At 34.6% G+C, this 19,238-nt stretch overlaps 2 protein-coding genes across 2 annotated transcripts; one reads left to right on the top strand and one right to left on the bottom strand.

Annotated features, from left to right (window-relative positions):
• The first annotated feature begins 11,253 nt into the window (after positions 1–11,253).
• On the top strand, positions 11,254–14,656 carry LOC130740849 (floral homeotic protein APETALA 2-like). Its single transcript, XM_057593560.1, has 10 exons — positions 11,254–12,113; positions 12,204–12,229; positions 12,383–12,413; positions 12,552–12,639; positions 12,830–12,975; positions 13,067–13,111; positions 13,203–13,291; positions 13,391–13,560; positions 13,662–13,871; positions 14,119–14,656. The coding sequence occupies exons 1-10, from the start codon at positions 11,599–11,601 to the stop codon at positions 14,326–14,328; spliced, it is 1,530 nt and encodes a 509-aa protein (XP_057449543.1). The 5' UTR covers positions 11,254–11,598; the 3' UTR covers positions 14,329–14,656.
• Positions 14,657–16,336: 1,680 nt separating this feature from the next.
• Positions 16,337–18,697, bottom strand: LOC130737250 (uncharacterized). Its single transcript, XM_057589005.1, has 3 exons — positions 18,657–18,697; positions 17,145–17,433; positions 16,337–16,499 (listed from the first exon to the last, which is right to left on the bottom strand). The coding sequence occupies exons 1-3, from the start codon at positions 18,695–18,697 to the stop codon at positions 16,344–16,346; spliced, it is 486 nt and encodes a 161-aa protein (XP_057444988.1). The 3' UTR covers positions 16,337–16,343.
• Positions 18,698–19,238: the final 541 nt, after the last annotated feature.

The following is a 19,238-nucleotide window of genomic DNA, read 5'->3' as shown; positions in this document are numbered from 1 at the left end:
ACTTGTTTTCAGTTAGGTGATACTTCAAATAAAAATAATTAAGATCCAATGATTAGTTTTCATTTATTTATTCAAAAATTATATAAACAGTTTACATTATTTCCTGATGTGCCAAATTTACAATAATAATCTACAAGCATTTAATATCAGTATATCTAAAAAGGTAAAATAAAAAAATCAAGGGTTGGGCAAAAATCAAAGTTGTTTTTGAAATACGTACTTCCACTAACGGGCTTGAACTGCAATAAGGCCTTATACATTTTCTGGTCTACAGTCCATTAAAAAAATAGGTCTTTTAAAAGTATGTGTACCCATTGACCAAAAAAAAAAAAGCATGTGTACCCAAAATGAGATTTAAAAATGTGAGCAAGTAAATTCATACATTTTCTAAGTCTACTTGTGTACCCCAAAAGATTTAAACATGTGCTTAAGTGAGCAAGTAAAATATTAACGGTTGATTCAATTTATGTAGAGCCTAGTGAAATAGCAATAGAGCAAAATCAAATAGAAGGGAGATATAGACAATAAAGACAAAAGCGCAAGTAGTAGCTCTTTTGAAAGATTATTAGATAGAGAAAATGTCACAAATTGAGTTGAACCGAGTAATATTGCAAAGTCATAATGATAGTAGGGTGGAACCTCGGTGGTGTGATAGGTTAGCTCTCACCTTCTAAGGTGGACTCTGGCTCTTTCATTTGTAGGAGGGATTTTTCAAAGTACATATAGGAACTCTACCACCAACTCCTCCTTTGTGTGTATAGTAATAAAAAATAAAAAATATCGTCAGGGCACTACAAGCCAGATCAACTCCCAAATTATATGGGGAATGCCCGCAACAGAGAAAGTCGGGGTAGGAACACAACAAGCTCCATAGTCAGTTGTTAACCAAAAGGAATAAAATCTATGGACTAACCTCATCGTCTCTGTCATTTCATTCTCGTAATGGGAGTGTGTGCATATCACAATTATATGATCGACGAGATTAGTTGGCTAGAGAGCAAGTCTCATCATCTTGTGGGTCGGAGAGGTAAAGAGATTATATAAAGAAAAAATTAAGAAATGATAACTCTTTTCTCCACTCTACAGATAAGCTTATTTAAAGAAAAAAAATTATATAAAAATATTCATCGAATGAGTGTAAATAATATTATTGAACTACGTAAAATTAGGAGTATTTTATCCAATATTTACTTTATATGATGCATACACCACCATTTAAATCATATCAAAGTATCAATCTACACATAACATAATATAAGATAATGTGCCATATGCATAGGTGTTCACATATTTTATCAATAATTGTCATCACGGTATCATGAAAAATTAAAATATCCCAAGTTGTTTGGTAAAAAAGCACAATCAATAATCTTATCATACATATGATGAGATGCAGTAATCTGTAAAGGATATGACAAGGGAGAATAATTATCATTTCATAGGATTCCCATAGCCTTTCTACATTTATCAAATTACACTATGGTTGGAAAATGTTTATTCCTATATATAGAAAGTACACATGAACTCATGTCACACATGATACATATAATATTGGCTTAAATATGTTGGGGGCCCCTATAAAATAGGGGTCCTTTGGTTTAAGCCCCTACAAAAATTTTTCTTGGGAATAAGCCCCTAATGAGAAAATAATATATAGTGATAAGCCCCTGCCGTCAACTTCCGTTAAAAAATATATGAGTCAGCAAACGGAGCTGACGTGGACCTTTGCCACCTCATCAAGTGGGCCCACAAGCTGCTGACGTGGAAATGAGAAGAGAAATATGAAAATGCCAAATGTGGGATTTGAACCCAAGACCTAGAACATAATGGGCAACATCCTTCCCACTAGGCTACAAGCTGCATCATTAGTATAAGTGCAAAATTTAATATATATCTTATTTAAACTGAAGCTGCTAATATTTCAACCAAAAATTTAAAAATGTCCTAAGCATGATTTGAACCCAAAACATAGAGGTTCATGGAGGAGGCTCTAACCACTAAGTCAATGCCTAATTTATGCATGTATTTTTAGCGCAAAACTAAATATATATTTAAAAACAAACTGATAATGCTAAATAAATTTGATGTGGTAGATCTAAAAATTACATTTTTAGGCTCTTAGACGCTCTTATATAATGTATCAATTTGAAACAAAATAAAATATTAAATGTAAATAGAAAAACATATTTACAAAACTTTAAAACGTAAAAAAGTTAAATCTTACAAATTTATTAGAGTTCATATATTGACTTTTTTTAAGTACTAATGAGTATATATACTGAAAGAACAAAATAATAGTTTTTTATGATTTAAGTGGGGTTGAATTCTTGTTCTTTTTTTTACATAATATATATATATATATATATTGTTGTGCGCATGAATAACAAAATGAGCCAGTGGCTCAATTGTAAGGACATTGAGTATGATCCTCCATTTATGGTGTTCGAATCCTGATTATGGTGTTTTTAAAAAAAATTGTTAGTTTAAATGAGATATATATCAAATTTTGCACTTGTATTAAAGATGCAGCTTGTAGCCTAGTGGGAAGGATGTTGCCCATTATGCTCTAGGTCTTGGGTTCAAATCCCACATTTGACATTTTCATATTTCTCTTCTCATTTCCACGTCAACAGCTTGTGGGCCCACTTGATGAGGTGGCAAAGGTCCACGTCAGCTCCGTTTGCTGACTCATATATTTTTTAACGGAAGTTGACGGCAGGGGCTTATCACTATATATTATTTTCTCATTAGGGGCTTATTCCCAAGAAAAAATTTTGTAGGGGCTTAAACCAAAGGAACCCTATTTTATAGGGGCCTCCAACATATTTAAGCCTATAATATTCGCATTCGATAATGTCAATGAAACAAGACGCTACTCTTTGAATATGTCCTTTTTTTCTTTCTTACGCAAAAGTAGAGATATGCTGCCACAGACAATGCATTGTCTCTTCCGTGAGCATTAATATATTCTATATCAAACCGTGAATCATTAATTCATAATCCAGAGTTCATAAAATAATTAATTTATGGCAAAATACAATGAACTCTGGCACATCCTTGTAGCTCACGAGTCTTGATTCTGCAGTATGCTTGAACCTATAAATTAAGGCCACATAAACATTCTGATTTAACTAATCATTTTTATTAATTAGCAGATGGCACGACTTTATCCTTGACTTAGACACACACTTAGGCAAAATCGAAAAGCAATTAACCTGCACACTATTAAAATTAAGGCAAACTTAAAAATGTTGTTTGTATTTTAAACAGCAGTCATGCCCCCCACTTAATGACCAATAGAAAGATGCCAAATCATTTGTTTGACACTTTGACTAGTAAATTTATTATGCCAAGTTTAGGTCCCTAAACTTCTTAGGTTGTGCCTTTTATCCCTCAACTATTTATGTTTTTTAATTAATTTTATCCCACAACCCAGATGGAAAGGGGTTTAATCGATGCTTCGTCGAACCCATCTGAACTGGATTTCTGGAGAAATTGGGGGTCCAAAGCGAATCCAAGCCTGATTGGACCATGAATCCGAGTCTACCACGCGAGATCCTCACCCATTATCGTCGTCATCCCAACAATGACGGAGGTTGAAGATGGTGGCGGAAAAAACAGGGGTCGGGGAAGATAAAAATAAGATCAAAGAAAGAATCCCACCGTGGCTTAACTCGTCGAGTCTGTCATGTCTTGAACTATTGTGCGGCGTCGGAGATAGGCGTTTTGACGGTTTTGCTGTACAAAGAGGAATACAGATCTTGGCAATTAAATACAGGGATCTGATCACCTCCTCTGTTCGTTCTGTGCTGGGGAGTCTGCCTTAGCTTTTGGACTCATGATTCTGGTTGTGTGAAGCACCTCATAGAATTTAGTCTTTTGTTGCCATTAATTGCTAGTGCAAGCTCAATACTGAGGGGTGGTCTATGAGTTGGCGTTTTTTTTTTGAAAGAGTCTATGAGTGGCGTTACTTCCTTGGATTATATTTTGATACCAATTATCTGTATCAGGGAAACAGAAGGTGCCAGTGATGCATATGTTTGGTGTGGTGTTGAAAGAGTTTTCACCACACGTACTCTTGAATCTCTTTCAAGATTCAGTTGTAGTATAGTAAAGGGTTTTGTTATATCCACAGGGAGGTGTAATACTTACGCCGTTCAATAGTCAACAAACTCAAACGATGGTTTTCAAAAAAGATTGATTGTTTGTTTGAACATGAAAATAAGTGAAAAGCCTTAACAAAACGATATAAAAGAGGTTTAAAATCAAGAGGAGACGATTGTTGGAATTGGAATTCACCGATTAACTCAAATGCATTCTAAGATTTCCTACATAAACCATGTACTATGATTAGTTTCATCACATCATATCTTATCTTGCTACACTGTCTCCCTATGTGAAGATCATCATCTTACTAAATTAATCATCAATCTCTTGATTGATTAATAAAGCAAGAAGCATTAAGCATAGATGTTAGTTTGACCAATGATCCAATCCTATCTCTAGATCTTAGATTCATTAGATGATATTTACCTAGATCAGATTTAATTAGCTAGTTCTCACTAAACTTATCAAATCCATTTTCATGTCTCAGGTGATCAAGCTAAAACAAGCATTAAGAACAAAGTAAAATCATTGAAACAATCCATAGAAACATAAGATCAAAGTGAGTGCATAAAGGCCAAAAAGCTACAACCAATCCCAACAAAGAGATATTAGCTATCCATTTTCATTGACAGCTTTAAAATCATGAAGAAGAAGAAATAATAACCGAAGACTCCGCTATGTCTCGCCGTCGAATCCGGCACCCAAGCTTCCGCTTCAGACTCCTAAGCTTTCTCCCTTGTTTCTCTCTATTTGGGTGTGTGTAAAGATGAAGAAAAATGGCCAACCCCCTTACAAATTTCGAGCTCCCCTATTTATAGTGTTCATGGCTGTTTCGGGTTGCTTCAAGATTGCTCCAAGCGGCTTCAAGCAAGCTTTCCTTCGTTGTGAAGAATTCTCCACCGTCTTAACATTGCTTCAAGCATGCTTCAAGCAATCTTCACTGGAAAATAATATCTTTGCTGTAAAATGATTGCTTCAAGCAATCCTTGAGCAAGGAAGTCATCTTCACTTCTGTATTTTCCCTGCTTCAAGCAAGCTTCAAGCATTAAGGAACCAATGCTTTCCTACACAAAATATGGGGATTAAACTAGTATTTGACATGAAATCTAACCTAAAACTTGATTTATAATAAACTACTAAAATGAGGTTAAATGATATATAAATGAAGCACACACATTAAATAAGTGGCCAAAATAAAGGTGGAAAGTACGTAAGATTGACACTTATCATGTGGGGGTAGCACTTAGCATATGGTAAATAGTTTGAGGACTAACTTAAAAAATTTATAAGTTAAAATGGTATGGCACATAATTCCACTTGGCATTCATTGATTGGATATGAGAGAAACAGCATTATAACCCTCCCTCACCAACCAGCATGTAAAAGTTTGCCTAAAATTAATTGTATCTTACAACCAACGGAATGTCAATTTTCAACATAGAGCTTTTAAAAAAAAAAACTTTCAACATAGAGAAACATTAAGCAATTAATATCCAATTTTAGTATTGTTCTCACAATAAGCCTCCAAGATACAAGTTAGGATACCAAACCCTAGCTAACTCAACCCAGAATAACAAAGAATGAACATTGAACTCCTTAATTACTATAAGTAGTCAAACATAATTACAAAATTGAATCACGCATATCATGATTCCTTTTTTGGTCATCTCTTCACGACATTCATGACCTAGCCAAAAATTTATTTAGGGTCGTATGACTGATTTTAATGGTTTCTCCATGTATTCTTTATTATTGATTGGTTCTTTGTGCTTAATCAGACATCGCACATTTGTTTGCTTTGACTTTCATACGAACATAATCATCAGAGATGTACCCACTAAATATATTCAATCATGCATATTAGGTTGCATATATATCCAATAAGATCAGTGAGGCTAACACTGAAACATAAGCCCCCCGACACATGAAGCATTTAGTGAAAGTGAAACATGCCTTAAAAAACCCTTATTTGTAACTCGGTCTTCTCAACGTAAAAATGGAACTCAGTCATCTTGATCCAAGAATAGGTGTGACGAAGAGACAAGATTTATGTAAACTTGGTAATAATAATTATCATTATGTGGAAAATAAACAAACAAGACATGGCATATCATGCTTGTCCACTAGTAATCATATAGGAACGGGAAATTGAGGAGGGTCCTCACGGACATGGTGAGAGATAGGGAACCTTAATGATCCATTTTTTTGTTAGTTTGGAGTTGTAATATGCAGACACCGTTATAGGTGTATGATCATAGTGCCAAAATAGTGAAACAAAAGTTAGGTGTGAGTGATAATATGTAAATTTTAAAGTGAAGGGAGGAAAGTTAGGTCGGATACATATAGGTGAGGATAATAATGGTAGTGGGCCTGCATGAGAGGGAAAGGTGTGGGCCTGGGCTTGAATAATTGAATGAAAAGAGGCCCACTTCGCTGGTATTGTTTCCACTTGGGGCAAACAATCTATTAGAGATAGCCTCGTCTCACTTCCATTATGGGAAGGTTTGCTATGCCTTTGAATTTCTGTTCTCCACTCATTTCATTGTCTCATCACTCATGAGAGAGAGAGAGAGAGAGAGAGAGAAAAAAAAAGAGAGAGATGCTGTTTATATTATCAGCACGTTCGTATAATTTCTGAGGTTGGATTTGTTGAGTGAGTATTTTGTCTGGGGTGTGCTATGTGACGTGGCTTTATTCTTCTCCACTTCTTCAAATATCAAAATAAGATAATGAAATAATGAAATTTAAACATCTATAATTGTCAACTTTGGATTTTTTACATGTGCAGTGTGATATGTGACTAGCTTTTATAGCGTAGAACTCACTACTTACTGCTTCATCCGTTCATATATAAGATACTTTTACTTAATTATTTCTCTTAAATTAAGAAAAGTGGTTAAACAGCAATTTTTTTTAAAAAAAAACTTACTAACAACAAATTTAAAAAAGAATTTATTAGCATTTCCTATATTATCCTTATTAATTTCCTATAAATTTCTCCATCTAAATTAATATTCTAAATTTCAACATCTCTTTCATATTAAATATTAGGGTAAATTTAAAAAAAAAAAGAATATTTACGGTTTTCTAGATCTAAAAAAAACTTATATTTAGGAACTAAAATATTTCACGTAAAGTAACTTATAATAAAAAAACGGATGAAGTATTTTTTTTTTAGTATAATTTGAACAAGAGGATAATATAATGAATTTTATAATAAAATCATGAATAAGAAATATGACTTTCATTCATTGAATCAAGGTGTTAATTAGTTAAAGTCGTCAATAACAGTAATTACTTCTTTTAAGGTTTTTAAAGTCGCAGTTGACAAACTTACTTCTTTAAGGTTTTTTAAGTCGTTGTTTCTTTGATGATAAATTGGAGAAAGTTATTGTTATTTATTACAACTTAAGTTTGATTAATGCATTTTATGACAACTATCTTTTTTTTGTTATCGAATGCGTTTATGGTTTATCTATAAATTGGTTGTCGGTGTTGAAGTAAGTTTTTACTTTCTCCATTCCAAAATATAAGTTGTTTTAGAATTTATACTATATACCAAAATATAAGTTGTTTGCAAAATCAATGCACTCTATTTCTTCCTTATATACCCTCATTTAGTATTATACTCTATTTGTTCCTATTTAACTGTTCACTTTGAGTTGAGACACACATATTAAGGGTGTGATTAATTTTGTTGACTTTTAGAAAAAGTGTAGATTATTTTTTCTATTTTACCCTTTAAAGTACGTGTTATCTCTCCTCATTTATTGTACTGACAAGGGCATTTGTTGTAAAAACATCATTTAATGCTCTCTTGAAATGCTAAGTGTACAGTTAAATAGAAACATTTTTTTTTTCAATGTGAACAGTTAAATAGGAACGGATGGAGTATCTCTTAGTTCTCACCTTCAATTTTCACCTATCACAACTCTTACAATCCACTTAACCAATAATAACATTTATCTCTCCTTAACATAACACAACTTTAAATAGAGATATTTCAATCAAAATATTTATCAAATAATTGGTTCTTAAACATATGCATAACCTTAAACAACATATATTTTAGAACGGATGAAGTACTTTATTGTTGTTTGAAGTAAATTTTCACATCATTGATGGTGTGGAAACAAATTTTCAGTACTTCTCTTTGAAATCAAATTTTCACTAAATTAATTACATTAAAATAGGTTGTTTAAATCACCAGAGATAAATATTGGGTAAAATTACTTTAACTCAAGTGATTTATTGACATTTTAATATCTATCATAAGTTAGAATTTTCCAAATCACACGTCAAGATATTATTTTTTGATGCATTAGAAAATTACAACAAAATAAAGAACACCTAAGGAACCGACAACGAGACTTCAAAAGAAGGAGCTTAATATCATAATCGGGGATATCAATAACTCAAAACCCATAGGAAATGCTGCAAGCACCACGTCTTGCCAATAAATCTGCTAGTGCATTGCTATCCCAGTAAATCAAATTGACCTTTACATCCCAAGCTCCCTGCAACAATAGTAAAATCTGAAAGAGCACCAGGAGTTCTGCATGAAAGTGCAGTAGTGCACTGCTATAGCATCTTCCAAAACTGTTACCAAATCAGCACAGTCCACGTTGCAGAGAACTCTACGAAACCCCTTCTCCCAAGCAAGCTTGTTAAGATATTATTTGACAAACTAAGCAATAATTTTACATAATATTTATCTTAAGTAATTGAGATAGCTCACCTTAAAATAATAAAACATTCAAATTTTCACAAAAATTCAATTTAAAAAATAGTATTTTTTTTCTATTTTTTAAAAACTTAAATGTTACTAGTATATTATTAAAAGATTTCGGGAAACACAAAAAGATATTATGAAAAGAGTAAAATAAATCTTTACTTCTACCTCATATGATTTTAGAGTAAGATAACGCTCCCATGTGGTGAGTATAATTTCATTCATCTATTTTCAGTGTTGATTTTAAAATTTAGAAAATAGCTATATTTTTTGTGTTAAAAATTGGGAAGATATTAATTTTATTCCGGGGTTCAATCTTTGGGTAGTGCATATAGAGAGTTGTTGGAAGATACTTACTCACTTAACATAATCATAAAGTCCAGGGTTCTATCTTAAAAATTGGGAGGATATTAATTTTAGTCCACGTTCAATCTTTGGGCAGTGCATATAGAGGGAGTTGTTGGAAGAGACTTACTCACTTAACATAATCTTAAAGTCTTATAAAATTAGTCTTATGGTTGTCGGCTGTGAAGATACCCAAAAAATAATTAAACATAAATCATGTCAAATTAATGTATAAAATCCATGTGTCTATCTTTTTTCCCATATACATTAAATAGATTCATTTTTAATTAATTGTGTTCATATTAGTTTTTGGAAGAAAAATATCGAGAGCTCGTTGTTTTCATATGTATGACCTTTTAATTGGGAAAACAAAATTGTGAGATTTATGAGCTCTCCTAATCTTCAAAGCTGGCGTGTAACCTGACTTGGCTTTGTAGGTGAGACAAAGTTGTGTGGTCATAATGAAGGTGTACTTGCAGAAAATACTTATATACTCAAATCAATAAACGAACAAGAGGAGATCTCAAAATCTAAAAAATCACAGAGTTTAGTAAAAATAAGTAGTGTGTCAAGTAAATAAACAATAACATATGTATATATAATGTTGAGTTAAATTTTTATTGTGTTAGCAAATTTTATGTAAAGCTATTATACAAAGTACTTTTCTGAGCGCAATGTTAACCCTAAGCCGCCTTACTTGTTCATTATTTTTCAAATTGTCATGAGATTACTTGATCTTAGTTGGAACAAAATCAACGAATTGTTCATCATTTTCACTCACAAGAATACAAAACTTGTGCAAATTAATTTTGAGGCAGAAATGAATAATGCAAAGTAATGTTGGGAGAACACGCGCAGTTTAAGGAGAGTGACGTAGTAGTGGTAAGGAATGGCTAATAAATACGAGGTACAGGCACTGGCGAACGAAAGAGGGAAAGATGGCCCTCTTCCCGTACTCTTGGATTGGACTTTTGTAGAAACACTTTCCTTTTACTTCCATTATTATTCTCATTTCCTTTTACTTCTTCCCCAAAATACCCTCCTCTATCACCCCTATTTACTTTCCTCTTTTGACCCCCCTGTACCTGTAGCATCCCCCCACATGGTAAAATAAAAAACTTAGTCACAATCCTAAAAAGATAAAAATGGTTGGAGGAGGTGTGGCTAGCGTGGATGCTTGATTCATTCACCACCTTAATGTTCTGATTTTGATTTTTTGCAAGGTTAATAATTGCATTCAAAAAATCTAGACAGTATATAGTCCAAAACATCTGAACAAATAAAATGGAGCAGAGATTTAGGGGACCCTTTTCACACACAACCAAATAACACAGGTATTTCTGTCTAAAATATCTGCAGCACAGTTACAAATTCCATGTATATAAACTTAAAGGAGATTAATCCGATTAAAAAATACTAAAATAGTAGGACAATTAATCATGAATAATTAAATCTTAATAAGAAGATGAAGAAGTTAACAAAAGGTTATTTGGAGTAATCATTCATCTTTAGAACTCCTTGCGCTGTCTATTTCCTTGCAAGATAGTTAGATGCTTTTCGATTTGGTTAACGTGGGAAAGTTGTTTAAAGAAAGAGATGGTTCTTTCTTTCCCTATTTTAACCACAACTCATTCAATGAGCATGTTAAAATGGAAATAAACAGCAGTACACTGATTCTTAAAAAAAACGTATTGGCACAACAAGGAAATAAAAAATGACTTTCCTCCAGTAGAAAGCAAAACAAAATATAGATATCGACATTAATTGAAATTTCATAATTATGTAAATGAAATTAATTTAAACAATAGAAAGAGCCAAGAGAAGATGCAGCGCGGTGTGGTGGTTGCTCACATCGTTCTTTAAACACGAGGTCAAAAGTTCGATCGTTGTGACTAGTCGTTAACTGCTTAGTACAATACACTTGATGAGATATTTAGTTACTACTGTCAGCAGTGGATACCCGAGAGCTAAGCTAGGTGAAAGTGGCCTCGTGTATGCTGAATTGGGCAGTTAGGGGAATTCAAAGATCTTTGATCAGCTTCCTTCTTTATTAGCACCTTTTTCCAACATCTCACTCTCTCTCTCTCACTCGTCGTAGGTTTGGTTTTTTCTTTCCTCTCTCTTTCTCACACACACAGTTCTGAACATTTCTCAGCAACTAGCTTCTCTTTTTCCTTATCTCCATTATTTTATTCTCAGGCAGAGAACCCAAGACAAAGAGTGTTGGCATACACAGTAGGGAGCAACAACACAACAACAGAGTTCAATTGTTTCTTCTTCCTCCCTTTTTTCTTGGTTTGAGAGATGTGAAGAATCAGAAATCTGGATGATTGATTGATTCATTGAGCTGAAAATTCTGAGTGATTTGTTTGTTGTTGATATCAGAGAAGTGAAGAAGAATAAGAAGAAGAAGAATGTGGGATCTGAATGGCTCCCCTGTTAAGAGAAAAGATTCAGAATCAGAGGAGTGTTCGAATTCGTTTAAGAGGCTTGGATCTCTTTCCAATTCAAGCTCCTCTGCGGTGGTCGTTGAAGACGGATCGGAAGTTGAAGAAGACGGTGGCGCCGGAGCTGAACTGGTCGGCAGAAGAAACAAGATATTCGGATTCTCTGTCACCCATGATGATGATAACGAGCCCATGGATACTGACAACCCGCCGGTGACCCGCCAGTTTTTTCCGGTGGAGGGGGCGGACACGGCGACGGCGACACCCTCCGGTGGTGGTGGTGGAAGCTCTTCTTCCTTCCCTCGTGCTCACTGGGTAGGAGTTAAATTCTGTCAATCGGAAGCTCCCGGTGCCGGAAACGGAAAATCAGTTGAAGTGTCGCAGCCGTTGAAGAAGAGTCGCCGAGGACCAAGGTCGCGTAGCTCACAGTATAGAGGAGTTACTTTTTACAGAAGAACTGGTCGATGGGAGTCTCACATATGGTTAGTACTTTGTATCTTCAATCCTGAAATTCATTACTAGTTTTCTCAACACTGAAATTTTATGGTTCTGCTTGTTTGTTTGTTCTTCAGGGATTGTGGAAAACAAGTGTATCTGGGTAAGTGAGTAGTTAATTATATTTATTTTTTGTTGAATGATTATAGTTTGTGATGGTTATGATTTGGGAGACAGAGAAGAGGGTGTTATTATTATGGGGGAAATTTTCAGGGATGACTGATGAGAAAGTTTTGTCTGGGTGGTTTTTGTGTAGGTGGATTTGACACTGCACATGCTGCTGCTCGGTGAGCACTTGCTTTCTCTCTCTTTCCCTCCTTCTTTGCTCAGTTTATGATATTACTTTTCTGTATCTCCAAGCAAATCCATATAAAAATCCATTTTAGGAAATATAAGGTTGTGTTCATTCATCTATGTTTGCCCAGAGCATATGATAGAGCTGCCATTAAGTTCCGGGGAGTAGAGGCTGACATAAACTTCAACATTGAAGACTATGAAGATGACTTGAAGCAGGTGAGAGAGATTCTGTGGATGGAAAACTCATGGTGAGGCCAAAATTATGGTTGACACTAAGGGAAAATGCTTCTGTTCAGGGTGATTTTGGCCTCAACTTGGTTTTCCACTATATATATTCAAACATATACTTCATTAATTTTTCCATGTTGAATTGTGATTGTTATCTGGTTCAATGCTATGTTAATAGATGAGTAATCTAACTAAGGAAGAGTTTGTGCACGTACTTCGCCGGCAAAGCACGGGATGTCCGAGAGGAAGCTCCAAGTATAGAGGTGTAACTTTGCATAAGTGTGGAAGATGGGAGGCTAGAATGGGCCAATTTTTAGGCAAAAAGTAGGTTCTAGTTATAATTTTCTACTTCTGTTCTTTGACCTGAACTTCATGTATGTTTATTTATGCCATAAAATTTGATTTCATTCACCAGGTATGTTTATCTGGGTCTGTTTGACACTGAGGTTGAAGCTGCAAGGTATGTGCTTTGCTTCTTGCTAGTTAAAAGTATCCATGAATCTAAATGCTTGCTAGGGTTTTGAACTTTTTTGGTCACATTTTGTATATAGGGCATATGACAAGGCAGCAATAAAATCTAATGGCAAAGAGGCCGTCACCAATTTCGACCCAAGCATCTATGATAATGAGCTCAATTCTGGTATGAAATGAACTGTAAGATTTATATGCACTGAAGTGTTTATATTTTACTAATCACAATCACAGCTACTAATTGAAGTTATTAATTGTTGGGTGGCAGAATCCTCGGGCAAACCTGCTGATCATAATCTGGATTTGAGTTTGGGTAATTCAGGCTCTAATAAGCATAGCAATGGTCAAGCATTGGGGAATCACGCCCCAAATACTGCGAATGATCAGCATCTGCCACCACCAGAATCTCAGTGGCGAAATGGGGGAAACAAGGCTAAGGTTAGTATGATACAACTTAACATTTTGTTATTTGCTGATTAGTGCACTTAATTTTTCTTTTGAATTCTACCTGAATCAATCACCCTGGCCTTTGTGTTCAGCTGGTGAATATACTACCAAAACCATGTAGTATAAGCAACATGGAAGGCTATGTAAATGGACACGGAGAGAGTGAAGCCTCATGGCTTCTAAGCCAAACTCACCTCCAATCTCCACCCACCAATGCAATTCACAGATATGGTCCATATAGATCACCAGGAGAGCCTCAATTTCTTCACAATTTTGCACACCTTCACCCCCAAAATTTTCATGTGAGTACCTCTTCAATTAATTTCTCTTTTAGCTAATTTATTAATTGTATATATAAATGAGAGATGAATCAGGAAGCATCCTTCTTGTTAATTAGGATCCATGTTGAATTTAATTAGGGCATGTTCATAAATCTTGTCATGATTGAGTTCGAAGTCAGAAGCGGCAACGCTTCTTGCTTCTTGATTTGAGAATTGATTCTGAAGAAAAAGAAGTTGATCCAGATATAATTTGTTGTGTATTATGTAGGTTCCGAGCAGCAGCAGCAATGGAGGCCGAATTGGAAGTGATCTTTCACTATCAATGTCCGATCAGCAACAGCAACAGCAACAGTGGCAAATGGGACCTCCACATTTGTTAGCAACTGCTGCAGCATCATCAGGATTCCCACCACAGATAAGACCATCCCAAGTTTGGCTGCACAAAAATGGATTCCACCCTCTCATGAGACCCTCTTAAGAAAATCACTCAATTTGTTCCCATTGAAATAATCTTCTTTTTGTGAGCATGTACAAATGGAAGCACAACATAGAGAAAGTCAAAAACCATAACTTTACTATTGAGGTGAAAGAGTGAAAAGGGGAAAAGCTATGGGAACTCTCATTTGTCTTGATCTGGGTCAGTCAAACTAACAAACCGACGAAATCTTTTAACCAGAGATACTAGATATTCATCAGGGCTAGCTAGCTCTGACTAAATTTTTCTGATCTTTTATATATAAACTATGATTTATTTGTTGCATTTTTCTGTGTTATGGTATTTATGACACCACCTATACGTTTCTTGATTTGGGATGCATAGCTATCACAAACACGTGGTTGTCAATTCGTTCCTTATATAAAGATGCTATATCATATGCTAGCTTTCAAGCTTTGGTTCATTAATTAATAGGGCGATTCATCAGGTTATTTTAGCTTCACGAAAAATATTGAGACAAAATATACAGTACTGTTATATATAGTTATAGTGTACATCTAGCTAGCTATTAAAAATGAAAATTAGAAAAAGAAATGAAGAAGAGTTTTTTGTGATGTGGGATGCAAAGTGGGTGAATTTGTGGGAAATGTGAAAGCATGGTGATGAATAGTCTCTATCAAGATTGAAGGGTGTCCTTTGAATCAGTTCTCTTGGCCAAAAGCAGTCAGACAAAGGCTACTATTATGACGAGAGAGACCTATCACAAGGCTCCATAAGGACACTGAAGAGAGGGGAAAAAGAGGAAGGGATCAAAAGGGTATAAATGGCAAGGGGCTTGTGGGGTTTGAGTACCTTGTCAGTTTTTACCTTTTACGAGAAAGAGTAACTGATAAAATACCAATATGTCAATTAATTAACATGTTTTTTTCTTCCACCGATATTTTCACAAAGATCATTTTAAGTAGAGTAATGTTTCATCCACACCTCTCTTTTGAGGTAGAGAGGTTGAGGTAGAGAGGTGGAATTGTGAGAGAGATATGAAGAAAAGAAAAAATAAGAGAGAAAAAATATGAGATGTGATAGATGAGAAGATGTGAGAAATAGAAATAAAAAGATGTGGAAATTGAGTGTTTAAAAAATGAGGTGTGTATATATCATTACTCTTTTAAGTAGGTAGATCTTTCAAATAAATACTCTCTTGTTTTCGATCTTTTATTGTTTAAGGTTATGCGCATTATTTAAGAGTATAATCATTGGTATATTTGTTGATATAAACACACTCCTATTTAATGTTGAATTAGAGTGAAAAAAGATAATAATAGTTATTAGTTAAGAAACTTGTGAAAATAATATGTGGTAGGTAAGAGATATAATATTAAATGAGAGTATATACATGAAATAAATTGAGAAAAAATGTATTGAGTTTGTAAAACAACAAAAGTTTTAGAAATTAGGCCAAAAGTTAAAACAATAAAATATTAGAAACCGAGTGAGTATTTTTTTTCATACATATCATTTAGGGATCGAACACTAAATTATAAATGCTTAAGAAACTCAACTATTTACCAGTGTTATTAATTGGTGGCTGCGCTTTTATTAATGGATATAAGTACCTTTATGGAAGCAGGAGCATAATTGATTATTAGTGGATTGGTTGGGTTCAATGATTCTAGGCTTGTGTGTTGTGAGTGTTGGAGGGAACAAGTAACAACGTGAATTGGTAATGAAGCAGAGGTGTTGTTTGGATTTTACGTGAACATGAGTGCTGGTTAAAGAAATTGATTTTTTTCTTTTTCCAAGTGGATGTTTTTTATGCCGGGGTGGATGGATTTTAAAATTGTGCAATCCCTAGTTGTAATTTAAATAAAAATACACAACGTAACAACTTGCACTTGACCAACCAAATCCGAAGCTTTATACCTCGTTGGTGTTGTAGCAGCAATTCTAGTACCATTATAATGTAAGAATAATAATCCAACCTATCTTATGTTGGTATAGTTCAGGGGCGGATCCAGACTTTGAATATCAGTGAGGCTAAACATAAAAGCAATTATAGACTAAAAGAAAAATATTATAGATAAAACCATGAGAGAAAGTTTCTCATGGAAATAGAAGAGTTTACAATATAGTCCAATTTGCCAAAACAGCACCTTGCAAAAGTCCAGCAAATTACTTAAACCAACAATAACAAGAGTCCAACAATCCTGCCAGTTCTACAATAATGAAAGAGATCCCACATTATATTCATCCATGTAGAAAACAAATCCAACATAACATTCATACATCCCCTGCAACTGTACGTTGATTATGGGAGTGTTTAATTCAAACTTCATATAAAGTAACTGCAGAAATATGTCCTTCACATTTTAGTCCGTTCATTATATTGGAACCAAATTTAGGCATAAAATTAATGTGGACAAAATCAGGTAGATTCAGTGTGTAATTCAATTTCAAGCTACACAAGGAAAAACAGATGTCACTTGTAATTGAAGTCCATATATAGTCTGCAAGGAACAGAAAATAGCACCCACACCAGTTGAGAAAACATCTCATATCAGGAACAAAAATCACACCCCCAAAACCAACACCAAAACCATCAGAAATGCAAAACAAACACCAACCATCAGACCCCCAAAACCAGCAAGGAACGAAATGCAAGACAAACCTCAAACATAATCACACCCCCAAAACCAACACCAACCATCAGACAAGTAGATGTCCAACAAGAATTCATAAAACCCTTTTCCACATATCAATTTCAATTTCCACATATCAATTTCAATTTCCTCAAACCCTAGAACAAGAATCCAAATCCCAAACCCTTTGAGTGACTGAGAGTGAGAGACTGAGAGCATTACCTTTTGAGTTTTGACTTTGAGTGAGTGACTGAGAGTGAGAGCTTCAATCAGTTGAGAGGGAGAGGCACTGTCGTTGTTGGTTCGATGGAGAGCACTGAGCTTCGTTGTTGGTTCGTTGGAGTCTTGGAGAACAGGAAGAGGCACGAACGAGGAACGAGAGAGAGATCCAGAGGCGTGCGCCGCCGCCGTGCGGCCGTGAATCGACAGAGAGAGGCGGAGGCGTGACTCGCCGTCGCGTGAGAGAACAGAGTGAGACTGAGAACAGAGAAGAAGCGTGCGTGTTTGAGAACTGGTGATAGAAAATAAATAATTTTTCTTTTTTTTTAACCATATAAATTTAAAAAAAAAAACAATAAAAACCGGTGTGGCCACACCTGGCCCCTTAGTGGGTCCGCCCCTGGTATAGTTGACTATATTTTTGTATAAAAAACTGTATAGCTGACTAGATTAGCGTGCTGACAAGTGTAGTTGTATTAAAATAATTTTTTATTGAAAATCATAATACACAGGGTTTTTTTAATATTTAACTAGAAAAATTAAAATACTCATTACCTAGCTCATTCTTAAATCTTTTATGCTTATAGAAACATTTCTTAAGCCATTGATTGACTAAATGAATAAAAAAAGATGCATGCTTGCATCATCAGGAGCATCATCGTAGATATTTTGGGAAATGCGGGACCAACTCATGCCATTTGCAGAACTGAAATTGTACGTTTGAGTTATTTGTTTTCTTTATTTATTTACTCTTTGTTTGTGAGCTTTGAAGTTTGTTAATTTATTATAGACAATTTCGAGCCTATAATAATATTAGTAGTTGTCTAGGGCGTATAGTGGAATATCACTCTTTAAAGGTTCTGTTTGCAAGGTAGTTTTGAAGGGGAAGAAATGAATGAGGAGGCTTATGAGAAATCCAGAATGCATCTCTTTGTTCGAGACTTTTTTATTAAGGGAGAAGAGTTTGATGAATTTATAGAAACCAGCATCTAAGATCCATCAATGACCCTTTTATAGTTATTTTGTGGAGTATACTCAACTTGGGGATTTTGTGTAATTTTGAAATTTCAAATAAGAGGAGGGCTTACTCCCGTTCCCGCTCTCTTCCTCAGCCTAAAAGCTCACAAACAAAGCATAATTAAGAAGAATGAAGAAAAGCATGGAGAACAAAGTCAAACAAAGACTTGGCTAAGAAATCCATCGTGACATTCCCCTATCGCGGACATTACGAACCAAATTACCAAACCCCGCAATAACAAGATTACTTGTAAAGTAACCATCAACATTAAGAGCAACGAACTCCGCAAGAGGTCTCTCCTAAACCACCCACCTCTGAGTCAAAACACGCCCACCAACCGAAAACGCCAAAGTTCAATCAGCTAGTAGATTACTAACAAGACACAAAATATAGATACACTTGACATAAGTGTCATAAAAAAATCACATTGACACTTCCATATATCCAAGCCAGAACAAATTTCGGCAAGACACTCTAATCAATAATAGAAAACTAACCTCCGAGAGCTTGTTTTGAGAACTATAGAATTGGAGGTCATAGTTGTGAATTATTGATATATGGGCGGTTTGAAGAAGAATGAAGGATTTAATTTTGACTCGAAGGCTAAATCAATTCGAGATTACACGAAGGAAAATTTTCACCCATGTTCAATTGGTTGGACGTTTTAATACTAAACACTCTGAAAACAAGATGTCATTAAGCCATTTTTTATCTTTGTTTTGATCAAATCACACTTTGTTTTATTACTTTTCAAATTTTTCTTAGTTCTTGTTTATTTCCTATTTTATCCTACTTCGGCACCAATCAAGATGTTGGATTTTCAACGTTTACGCTTTGATCCTTATTCACCGAAACATTGCCGGATAACTTAGTCATTCCCAACACATAATTTAACTACTTGTAAGCTGTTTGAAATAATAATATAAAATTATTTATGTGGCTTTTATTAAAAAGTTTAAACTTTTAGAATAATTAGTTACTTAACATGACATTAAATCTTCACGTAACTTTTGCCCAACAACTTAAACTTTTTAGGATAATTTATTACTTCACGTGAACCAGTGCCACTAAACTTAAAA

The sequence above is a fragment of the Lotus japonicus genome, chromosome 2 (genome assembly GCF_012489685.1).
Source record: "Lotus japonicus ecotype B-129 chromosome 2, LjGifu_v1.2".
Taxonomy (NCBI): domain Eukaryota; kingdom Viridiplantae; phylum Streptophyta; class Magnoliopsida; order Fabales; family Fabaceae; genus Lotus; species Lotus japonicus.
Note: the sequence above shows the minus strand (reverse complement) of the source record. Positions and strands in the feature narration are given on the sequence as shown.